The 12,781-nt window shown below is 34.9% G+C and overlaps 1 protein-coding gene across 2 annotated transcripts in view; it reads right to left on the bottom strand.

The window, feature by feature from the left end:
• Positions 1-12,781, bottom strand: part of LOC127503336 (rhotekin-like) — a 38,620-nt gene that overhangs the window by 4,641 nt on the left and 21,198 nt on the right. The window contains exons 11-13 of one of the 2 annotated variants that reach the window (XM_051876991.1): positions 9,584-9,688; positions 7,540-7,570; positions 3,439-3,538 (exon numbers count right to left, since the gene is read on the bottom strand). In XM_051876991.1, coding sequence (XP_051732951.1) covers positions 3,475-3,538; positions 7,540-7,570; positions 9,584-9,688 — 200 coding nt within the window. In that variant the 3' untranslated portion in view covers positions 3,439-3,474. The remainder of the gene's footprint in view (positions 1-3,438; positions 3,539-7,539; positions 7,571-9,583; positions 9,689-12,781) is intronic. The other variant, XM_051876990.1, reaches the window with a different exon arrangement.

Consider the following 12,781-nt stretch of genomic DNA (forward strand, 5'->3'; position numbering starts at 1 on the left):
GACATTAACTGCCACCTACTGGCAGTTTTAGTTTCTTATATAGAGTATAATTTCATTTAAAAAAAATAATTTCATACTTCAATATTTTAAAAAAATCCATTTAAGGGATAGTTCACACAAAAATGAAAACAATCCTGTTATCCTTTACTTACCTTCAAGTCGTTTTAAACCCGTTTGACTTTCTTTTCAGAACATAAAAGATATTTTGAAGAATGTTGGTAATCAGTTTTGATTTACCATTGACTTCCATTGTATGGGTTAAATTATCTAGGAAAGAAAGTCATAGAGGCTTTGAGAGTAGATGATGACAGAATTTTCATTTTTGGGTGAACTAACCCTTTAATAACCATTTAAACCCCATTAATCTCATGGCATTATTTAATTGTAATTGCATGTTAAATGCATTCATGCCACTTCTGTGCTGCAATAAACAGTAATACCAGTTCAGATGCAGTTTCTGGGGGGAGAAACAGCCTAAACGTTGTGGTAATAAATTAATCAAATAATATACAGTATTTCTTTCTAAAACTACTTTTTATAATGTCTATTTGAGACTTTTCTCATTTAACACAATAATGACTTTAAATTATCTTTTGGGGGTAATTACTCAGCCAAATTTGATGTGCGATTAGATTAATTAATCGGCACATCATGTAATCAATTAGATAAAAAAAATTAAGTGCTTGACAGCCCTAATAAACAACCTAAAACTGAAATAAAATAAATTAAACTTAAATAACAAATTAAAAAAAATTGAATGTCAAGAGCACATAACAAAATTACTAAACATTAATCAATAATTAAATTAAGTATATATTTAATTGCCTGTTGTCATATCTAATGTCACATAAAAACTCAAACAAAAGAAATGAATTGTGAGTCATTTCCTACAAAGTAAACTGGGTGTAGAACACTGGGTGATTTCATATTGTATTCTATTCAATGAATATTTCATATTCAACTATAAAAAAAATGACGTCAAAGGCAAGACTTGTTTTTGCTTCAGTATTAATAATGCAATTTGAAAAAGGCCTATAATAAACACTCCCACCCATAATATATAAAAAAGGTTTTAATGTTTCCAAAAACATCCATGATATACTAAGTCATTTTATTTAGTCATTTTATGCTTGCATTCTCCAGTAACAAAAACAATTAAAAATATAGCTGCAAGCAGCGATGGCGGGCCCAAGCCCGGTGGCCCCGCCACCCCGGTGGCTTCAGGGCAACTGTGCACGGCGGGCAATAGGCATTTAAATCGGTTAAACATAAAAGGACTATTTCAAAGTCATTTGAATACACCACATTTACTGCAGCAGTTGGTGCCAATATGATCACACACACACAGACAGAGACCCACACACACACTGAGAGAGAGCAAGAGAGAAAGAAAGAGTGAGACTGAGGGGGGAGGGGGGTAGGACAGAGAGAGAGAGAGAGAGAAAGTGTGTGAAAATTCCACATTCAAACCAAAATGCCTGACTTCCTGTTGGTCGGAGCTAATGACTGTAAATTAGAAAGTTGTCCGGCTTAATGAGAACAATATGTGTACCAAGTTTGGTGACTGTAGGTAAAAATAACCCCCCCATTTTTGTCAAAAGGTGGCGCTACTGAGCCCCTCCACGACGCCGGTTTCTAAGGCTTTGTCCATGTCTACTGGTCGACAATATTGATGTGTGTGTATGGTTTCATGCAATTTGAAGCATGTTAAGAGCCTCAAAAACACTCAAGAATATTATTAAAGTTTGACATGTTGCCATGGCAACAATATTTAAGATATCACAAATACATTCACAGGTCTACATCTGCCATGTTTTGACATTATTGTGATAAAGTTTGAAGCAAATCGGGTAAAAAAAAAAAGAGGGTGATCTCAAAGCATTTTGAAAGTGACACACTTCCTACTGCCAGTTGGTGGCGCTATAACTTTGACTCACAATAGTCACATCCATGTGATCGGACTCCTACAACGAACATATGGCTGAAGTTTCATAAAAAATCAATCAATGTATGCAGACGTTATAACACATTCCGTGTTTCCCTTTTCTCGCCATAAATCCATTGCCTCGCCACAGCCAAACCGTTCGAGATATCAAAAATCCGCTGGCAATTTTTCATCATCAGTGTCTTGACTTCATGCTGACCGAGTTTGGTGGTGATCGGATTAATCGCCTAGGAGGAGTATATCAAATTCCAGAGCATGCGTTTTTCAAACAACCCATAATAGCTGACTTCCTGTTGAGCTGGCGTATAACTTAGAGCACGAAAGTTGTTCAGACCAATGAGGTCTTTATGTGTAGCGAGTTTCATACTAATACATGCAAGCGTGTTTGATATATAGCCAAGTTTTTGGAACCCATTCAAGGGGGCGCTGTTGAGCCCCCATGCCATGCCCGGGTCCCAGCGTCTGCTGTGTCCTAATGGCCGCAGATTCCAATGTGTGTGCCAATTTTCAAGAGTTTTTGAGCACGTTAAGGCCCCCCAAAAAGCCCTGGAAGGTTGAAGAAAAAAAAAAAAATAATAATAATAATAATAATAATCCTTAGGAGAACAATAGGCCCCTGCGCCTTAGTGGCTTGGGCCCTAATAATAATAATAATAATTATTATCATCATGAACATGATTGAATCATTTAATGTCTGCGGTTCTCTGCTTCAAGATTGCACATCCCAACCCTTCGCTAGTGACTATCGTGAGCTGTGACGTCAAAGTCACCAGACGGGAAAAAAAAGATTCCCTCCAAATTATCGAGAAAAACATTCTCAACATGTAGCTAACTTGATCATGCCAACTATACAAACTGACCCACTGTCTCAAACATACTGTACTTTACTTTCTTCTCAATGCCAACGAACACCTTACAGTTCACAGCGTACATGTGCTTTAGTAAAACACACATCCCAATATAGCTCACTTGTTAATATGTCATGAATGGAGTCTAAGACAGACTTGTTTGTTCTCAGCTGTCCCATCAAGTATGAGGATATTTAAACTCATGAAACATCATTCATCACTATGTCTATATACATGACAGTAAATGAGAGTTCGGCATGTGTGACAGTGACACCACACCTACATGTTTATGGCAAGTTGGAACAAGATTGAATGTGTTATCAAGCCTCTATTACGCTTTCACTGAAATTATAATGAAAAAGTCTTTCAATGCAAAGGTAATTCAATTAAGATGACTTTGCAGATACGGAAGCCACTCCCGGGCATTAAAATTAACATGGATGCCAAGAACTTATTCAGGTGTCACAAGTACACTGTGTACCATCACAATGAATGCTTCATCTGATTTGAGGGCATTCGGTAGATGGCCTAGTAGATGTTGTTCTACAGCACACATGCCTTTAGAGTGCACATGAGGGCATTAGACACACATTGTTTCTGTGTGTGTTTACATGCTTGTGTGCAAGTTGTCTGAATCTGTATCACCTGTCATTATAATAGGTGGACAGCAGGCTTTGGATCTCAGAAGAAACCGGTCTGTTCAGGGGTATCAGATGATTTCTGCTCTGGGTGGATGACGGCGTAACTGTATTTAAAAAAAAAAGAAGAAAAAAAAAAGACAAAGAACACATTTAAGAAACCACGTAGTTAGCAACCTTGCAAATATGTCACCAAGGATTTTTTTTTATCACAGTTTCAATGGACATTTTACAGTTTTGTTAACTGGAAAGATATTTTCATTTTGGTGTGAACTAACCCTTTAATATTAATTAATCTCATGGAATTATTTAATTGTAATTGCATGTTAAATGCATTCATGCCACCTCTCAGCTGCAATAAACAGTCTGTAAATACCAGTTCAAATGCAAGTTCTGGAAAAACAAAAAACAAAAAAAACTAAAAGTTTTTGTAATAAATTCATCAAATAATATATTTCTTTCTAAAACTACTTTTTGTAATGTCTATTTGAGACCTTAAAGTCATTAACACAATAATGACTTTATCTTTCGGGGGTAATTTCTCAGCCAAATTTGATGTGCGATTAGATTCATTAATCGTGCACATCATGTAATCAATTAGATAAAAAAATTAAGCGCTTGACAGCCCTTATAAACAAACTAAAACCAACTAAAACTGAAATAAAATAAATTAAACCTAAATAATTTAAAAGTTCCAAAGATATTATGAAAATTGTTCATAAAAATGTACAAATATTTTATTTTTGTAAAAGAAAAAAAAATGTCTTTAAAAATAAATAAATACATAAATACTATATTTTTTTTACATTAAAAATGTTAAATACATTAAAAATACATGAATTACATATTCATTTAAATACAATTTAAATAATAAAGATGATAAAAAATAATTACACTGAACTGAATGAAAAAATTTATATATATATATATACACAGGTGCTGGTCATATAATTAGAATATCGTGAAAAAGTTAATTTTTTTATTGTAAATTATTTTAAAAAATGAAACTTTCATATATTCTAGATTCCCTACATGTAAAGTAAAACATTTCAAACGTTTTTTTTTTTAAATTTGTTGATTAGAGCGTACAGCTAATGAAAGTCCAAAATCCAGTATCTCAAAATATTAGAATATTTACATTTGAGTTTCATTAAATGACCATCCCTACAGTATAAATTCCGGGTATCTTTTGTTCTTTGAAACCACACTAATGGGGAAGACTGCTGACTTGGCAATGGTCCAGGAGACAATCATTGACACCCTCCACAAACAGAGTAAGTCACAGAAGGTCATTACTGAATGGGGTGGCTGTTTACAGAGTGATGTATCAAAGCATATTAAATGCAAAGTTTACTGGAAGGAAGAAATTGGGTAGGCAAAGGTGCACAAGCAACAGGGATGACCGCAAGCTTGAGAATACTGTCAAGTAAAGCCAATTCAAACACTTGGGAGAGCTTCACAATGAGTAGAATGAAGCCGGAGTCAGCGCATCAAGAGTCACCACACTCAGACATCTTCAGGAAAAAGACTACCAAGCCACTTCTGAACCAGAGACAACGTCAGAAGCATCTTACCTGGGCTAAGGAGAAAAAGAACTGGACAGTGAACAGTGGTCGAAAGTCCTCTTTTCAGATAAAAGTAAATTTTGCATTTCATGTTGAAATCATGGTCCCAGAGTCTGAAGGAAGACTGGAGAGGCACAGAATCCAAGCTGCTTGAAGTCTAGTGTGAAGTTTCTGAAGTCAGTAATGATTTGGAGGGGCCGTGACGTCTGCTGGTGTTGGTCCATTGTGTTTTATCAAGTGCAAAGTCAATGCAGCCATCTTCCAGGAGATTTTGGAGCACTTTATGCTTCCATCTGCTGACAAGCTTTATGGAGATGCTGATTTCCTTTTCCAGCAGGACTTTAGCATCTGCCCACAGTGCAAAAACCACTTCCAAGTGGTTTGTTGACCATGATATTACTGTGCTTTATTGGCCAGCCAATATGCCTGACCTGAATCTATGGGATATTTTCAAGAGAAAGATGAGAAACAGTCGATCCAACAATATACAGATGATCTGAAGGCTCAATAGTGCCTCAGCAGTGCCACAGGCTGATCACTTCCATGCCACACTTCACTGATGCAGTAATTTGTGCTAGGAGCAAGTCATTTGCTGTAATGTGTCCTGCCGATCAAGTATTAAGTGCACAAAAGAACATACATTAAAGAACTTGAACTTTTCTGTTTTGCAAATCCATTTTTTGATTGATCTTAGGAAATATTCTAATATTTTGAAATACTGGATTTTGGACTTTCATGAGCTGTACGCTCTAATCATCAAAATTAAAAAAAAAACCTTTTGAAATGTTTTACTTTACATGTAGGGAATCTAGAATATATGAAAGTTTCATTTTTAAAAATAATTTATAATAAAAAAATGAACTTTTTGATGATATTCTAATTATATGACCAGCACCTGTATATATATATATATAGAGAGAGAGAGAGAGAGAGATAGATAAGACACCTTGAACATTTCATTCATTAATACAGTTTATTCACTATAGTTTAAAAAAAATGGTAATAAAATATGACAAGATCTCAGAGTTAAACTGTGTCAGAAAAAATTAATCTTAATTATGTCAGATAACACTTAAGCAAAACATGGTCAGGTCAAAGTGTCTGAATAATTTTTGGTTCCAAATTTTTATCAATTTTACTGGTAGTCCACTGTATGAATAATTTTTGGGTATAATATGTCACAGTTTACTTTATTTTGCTATCCTCACTTACATAAATGAACTAGTGTCCTGCACCCATTAGTAAAAATATATCAAATGTCTGAATAATGTTTGGTTTGACTGTATATATATATATATATATACACATATATATATATATATATATATATATATATATGTATATATATATATATATATATATAGTTGCAATCAAAATTATTCAACCCCCTTAACCTGCAAGACATTTTGCTGCTGAGAACAAACTTTGTTTGACCATGGAGATGGTGTTCTTCTGCTCATAAGCTTTGCAGCTTTGCCGAATGCCACTCTTGACCAAGAAGAACATAAAAGGCTGACTTGAATTTGCTCAAATTCATTTGGATATACCTGTAGAGTTGTGGAAGAATGTTTTAAGGAGGGATGTGAACAAACTGGAACTTTTGGACTCAAAAAAAAGCCAAAGCTTATGAGCAGAAGAACACCATCTCCATGGTCAAACATGTGACTATCAGTGATCTGGAAGCTTTTTCAAGCAAGGAATGAGCAAAGATTGCAGTAGAAAGGTGACAAGCTTCTAACCACTTACAGGCAGTGTTTATTAGAGGTTATAAAGAATAAAAGATTCTGCACAAAATTTGACTTTTGGGGGTTGAATAGTTTTATAGGCAGTTTGATTTTTTAAATTTTTCAACTTTACATTCTCAGAATCACTCAAATGCGTATTAATAAACTTTGTATAATAGTTAACTGGTGCTTTTGATGAATTGCTTTCATAAAATTTTGTTCTCAGCAGCAAAATGTCTTGCAGGTTAAGGGGGTTGAATAATTTTGATTGCAACTGTATATATATATATATATAAATATATAAAGAAATTGCATTAAAAATGTAAGTATTACTATTTTTACAATGACAGCTCTAATTATTACATTTTATAATTTAAAGTTACCACGAAATCAAAATGGACAATTCTTATTTTATGGAATATTGCAGTGTTTATTTTAAACAAAGTATCCACGCACATTTTTGCCCTCGTAATCATTAATCAAAATAACTTTCTGCTGCAGCGAAATCTTGTGTCTTCTGTGATGACGTGTTTACTTGCGCGAGGACGGGACAACCTGTCACTCACATGAGATCGATCAACAGCAAACTACAAAGATCCAATGATCCAATCAATTCCTGATGGCCAAAATCAAATTCCACCCTATATTTTTTCATGTTCGAGAAGCCGTTTCAGCAGGGAAGAAAAGACTATTACAACTTCCATTTAATGCAGACTTTAAATACCTTCAAATGTACACTTATTGTACGCATATTTAGCATACTGTGAGTGTATTAAAGGGATAGTACACCCAAAAAATGTTTTGTCATCAATTACTCACTTGATGTCGTTCCAAACCAACTTTCTTTCTTCTGTAAAATCAAACAAAAGAAGATACTTTGAAAATGTTTGTTTTTTGCCCATACAATGAATGGCAATAGGGTCCAAAGTCATTTAGACTCAAACTTTCTTTAAAATATCCTGTTTTGTGTTTTGCACAAGAAAGAAAGCCATATGGGTGTCATATGGGCACTAACATGAGTGAACACAATATTGACTTTTTCTTTATAGTTGTGCATTTGGGCTTTTTTAATCTGTCAACATATGATCCACACACATATTTTTTCCAATTTATCTCTCTAGGGTCTTTCTAACATACATTTCTAACAATATAACATATTGCATCATGTTTCACTGTCTGTATAAACCTCACAAGCAATAAGAAATGAATAGTCTGACGGCACGTCTGGCTTTGCTCTTGGTTCACCTGTCGGTCAACGTACACCTCTGAAAAGGATCTCCACCCTACAGGGTGGGGTGATTGTGACAACTGTGCACTATACTTAGATCAGTATCATAATATGTCTGCTAAATTCAAAAGAAAGTCCGTATATGTATTTTCAGGACATGGGTGATGTACAACAGAAGATTCAATCAAAATATGCAGCCGCATATTTTGATTAGTACCATGTAAAATAAAATAAAAATGGGTAGCAATTTGGATTTACATTTAGAGTAATAGTTAAGCCTTCAAAATTATTAAATAACATTAATGGAAGAAAGGGAATTAAGCAGTGACAAAAAAAAAAAAAAAAAAGAAAGAATCATATGAAGCAGAAAGCTTTAGATTTAAGTTATACTGTTAGTCAAACAATATCAAACTGTATAAAATACATATTTTTGCAATGGGCAGTTTGCAGTGCATAATAATATTTTGCAAAGGCAAATAATTTATTTTAATTAATACATGCTACTGTATATGCTATTATTCACCAATCCTACTATATACAATTTTACCACAGTTTGCAGTTACAATGAGCGAACAGCTCTACTGAACTTTTTGTTTGTTCATCAAAAAGTGTGTTTCGGTCATTGTTTTTGTAAAAAAAACATAATGGAGATATAATTAATTTAAGTGTTAACAATGAGATTATGTGGGTTTTTATAATCAATTAACACTGCTTTTTTCATTTTTTACAAGAAAAAAGTCATTCGGTTTAACCAAAATTTCGGTTTTACAGATTGACACTTTTGGTTATACCGAATGACGATATTTTCAAACAATGCTAACAGACTGATATCTAGCTAGCTAGCTAGTTAGCAAAAGGACAACTAAACATTTTATATTTAGTACAAGTTTTTAATATATTACAACATTTTCCATGTTTTATAGCGGTTGTACCGAATGACCTGATGTTTTGGGACATGCGTATCAGCAAGTGAAAACATGAATTTTTCAAATAGTTAAAAGAGAGTTGGTTACTTTGCTTCAGGACCATGTGGTCCTTTGCAGGTGTCTGAATGATGTCACATCCTGTCACATGATATTGACCACATGACTTCATCCAAAATGGTCCCTTTATATTGGTTACTCCGAATGACGTCAATGAAATTCATTTTTCCAGACATTCTTTCTCATAACAAAGCAACGACTTCTACACATAATTTTAATACCATTTTGCACTATGTTGATATATGATGTCACAAAATCACGCCGGAATAAAAAATATATACATTTATGACATTTTAAGATATTTGAATCACAATTGAAATGGCTGTATTTGGCAGTTAAACCGAATGACCTTTTGACACTTCAAAATCTTTAAAATACATTTATATGTAGCAAAATATAATTCAAACATTTTGGATTCAATAAAAGAGATCTAGTTGTACTACCTTACATACATTGGATGTCATATCTTTGTTTTTTATTATTATTAAGGCCTTTGGACAAAAAAAGGCCCGTCACGTCATTGACCCATATTCTTTAAGTATTATTTAAATAGGGTTATTTTCAAAATGTATTTAGGATGGACAATGTCTTAGAATGGTGGACAATAAAACACTCGCTCACTGACTTCCCACATTCCCACAATGCTTCTTACCCATTTCATGATACAGGGAGCCTTGTTTTAAAGTCACTGCCACAGTTTTCTTTGCAGACGGTTCCTCAATCTTCATGAGCTCATCACAGCACTGCTTCCACTGACCTACATAGAAAAGTACAGGTTCTTAGTTGTTTCGTTTGAGTGCATAATTTTAAACACCTGAGAATTAACTGTAAACAAAGTTTCAGTGTAGACCCATCTGTTGACGTTTAGAGGATGTAGGCCATAAAAACATAATTCTTGCATGCCTATAAATACCTTGCATGAAAACAGCAAGGATGCTTTTTTGAGAGGTATTACGTGCTTATGTCTACATATTTGCGCAAGATATGTACTGAATTTCAAGCCTTCAGGAACACTGTATTTTAAACTTCTAAAAACATCAGAACAACCCATGTCAGTTGCATTTCTCGTTACTTTACACCAAACAGACTGCACGCTTTACAACTCATGACACATAAGCCATAAGACAAGGATATAAGACTGGGCAAAAAAGAATGCTGAAAGAACTCCTTTTGACAAACAATAATAATCCCCTTACATCACTGCGGAGAAACCAAAGCCAACCGCAACCAGACTGATTATCTGCTTCAACGTATGTGTCCTTATCTTTTCAAAACCCGGCAATTGTGTTAACATCTATTCTACAATCGGAGATAAAGGTATTATGCAAAAAATGCAATGTACTCTATCCAGTTTCCTAAACAAACAATAATTATATTCAATGTTGTGATTCAGTGCAGAGGAATCCAAGTCTTTTGTACATGAATGTCACAGGATGTTACGGAAAATACTTCTTTTCATTCAAAAAGGCGGTTATTATTCATCAAGGGTGAAAAATTGCTCAGTGTCAAGTAAATGTAGAAATGTTACATAGGCCACACACACACACACTGCAGCTAAATTCGGTTGTCAGTGCACGTTTTAGTGCCTAATCCTGTTCTGTAGACACACAGTTCAGTAATTTACGGGAGTGACAACCGCATTCTTTAACCAAATAACTCCCGAAAAATACAGGTAGTGACAACCCAATTTCCGCGTATGAAACCGAACTGAACAACTAGATGTTAATGATGTACAATGAGAGAAATTACAGGGAAATCGGTACAAGCCTGATCAAATCAGCAAATCAGAACAATCCTATAAAAACAAAATAAATGGAAACGCTTTATGCTGAAAATAAGGGATATTGTGACCCGTACCTGCTCACTTTAATAACTCCTTAAACAAGATGGCTGTATGAGCCAAGTTTAAGGGACCGTTTACACCAGTGGTTCTCAACCTTTTGTCCATGAAGCCCCTCCTCCATACATATAAGAAACCCTGAGAAAAAAAAATCAAAATGACAAGCAAAAACATCTGCCAATTGGGGTAAGAAAATAATCTTGTTTCTGTTTGGGACAGTAACAAGAATTCAAATAGAAACAAGAGTATTTTTCTTACCCCATTGGCAGATAATTTTGCTTGTTTTAAGCAAAAACTCACTTCATTTTGATTTTATTTTCCAGAAAACAAGAAAAAATATCTTATGTCATTTTATTTATCTAGTAAAAGCATCTTGATTTAAGAATTTTTAGATATCTAGACTGGAAACGAAACAAAATACTAAATAAGAAAAGCATTTTTGCAGTGTAGAGTTTCCTTGGTTACCTCTGTAAACAAAGCAGCACCAGTGCTGCACTTATATAAACACTACTTTAATAGGCATCATACGGAGGTAAGATTAAAAGAAAATGTCATTGAAACGTTTATGAAGTAAGTCAGTTCCTTCAGAAATGCATTCATTTAAGCCCCCACCCCAATTTAATGTGTAGCATTTTCTTCCAATATTCTGAGCATCGCAACAGTGAGCTTCCTCTGCCCGGTACAGTATTTTCTCTGCTCTTCTCTTTGCATCCGTCTTCAGCTTATCCCATCTCTGGCCTCTGTTAACGTCCACACAAATTACATTTTGGGAAATGATTGCAAAGCATTTTGTGTGCAAGTCCGAGAAAAAAAAAAACGGAACTGGCCGGTTCTGATTGATGGTCGGTAGACCAGTGCATCTCTACTACTGGCAACCCTTCACCTAAAGCTCTAATGAGGAGAACACGCTCCCATGTTAGGGAAAGAAGAGGAGAGTGAAAAAATTCTGGATTGAAGTAGTTTGAACCATACACACATTTTCACAGCGTTATTGTACACACACCAGCCGCTGCTGACTTTTCATTTTTGCCGCAGCTCTGGTGCGAACAAGCTCGCGTCTTTTGCGTCATAAAAATGTGATCTGCAAGCTGAGAGACCACGTATAGAATCAAAGGAAGTAATTGACAACATTTTTGGATAAGTGGCCGATCATTTGGAGCATTCCTAGAAACCTTACAAAAAGGTTTTCGTATCCATGTTTGACCTCAAAGCATATAAACTCTCGTGCCCTCCCTGCAAACTCTGGCGCCGTGCCCCCCAGGTTGGGAACCACTGGTTTACACGACACCGTTTTCAACTAAAAACGGAAAATTTTGTAAATTTCGCGTTTTGGCCGTTTATTTACACGACACGCGCGAGTTTCTGCAAAATATGCAAGACATGAGCGCAACAGACCAGTCTGCCTAATGCATGTTTACATAAAAAACAATGGAAAGGAAGCATGTTGGAATCACAGACTGTAAAAAAACATGGACGACGCGACGCCGCTTCCTTCCATTGTAATGAACTGAATGTAAAACGTACGACGATGGGCGTTGACATGTTACGCAAAAACGTCAGCCTGGGCATGCGCAGAAGGAATCGTCAGTAGCGCCCGGAGGCGGAGTCTCGGTATCAAACTTCCGCCCAGACAACTGCGTCATCATTGATGTATATTTTAAATAGGCTTTTATATAATATATAATTTATATAAATTATACACCATTTAAAATTCTACCTATAAAATAATAGGCTATTCTGTTTCTAGAGCAATAATATTTTTGAAACAGCAAATTCAGTAGATAAACTCAATATAATATGCCACTAGAAACAACTCTAAAATGTCAGAAACGGTCCTGCCATTTTAAATAAAGTTGAACTAACATTACAGGAGATCGATTGCTGTAGATAGTGCTCTACAATTAATTAGAGTAGGCTATCATTAGTTTTGTCCTGCTAATTATTATTTTATACCCATAAAAATAATTAGTAACTGCCAGATAATGATCACCTGCTTTTTCCCGTCATGGC

The sequence above is a fragment of the Ctenopharyngodon idella genome, chromosome 21 (genome assembly GCF_019924925.1).
Source record: "Ctenopharyngodon idella isolate HZGC_01 chromosome 21, HZGC01, whole genome shotgun sequence".
Classification (NCBI taxonomy): domain Eukaryota; kingdom Metazoa; phylum Chordata; class Actinopteri; order Cypriniformes; family Xenocyprididae; genus Ctenopharyngodon; species Ctenopharyngodon idella.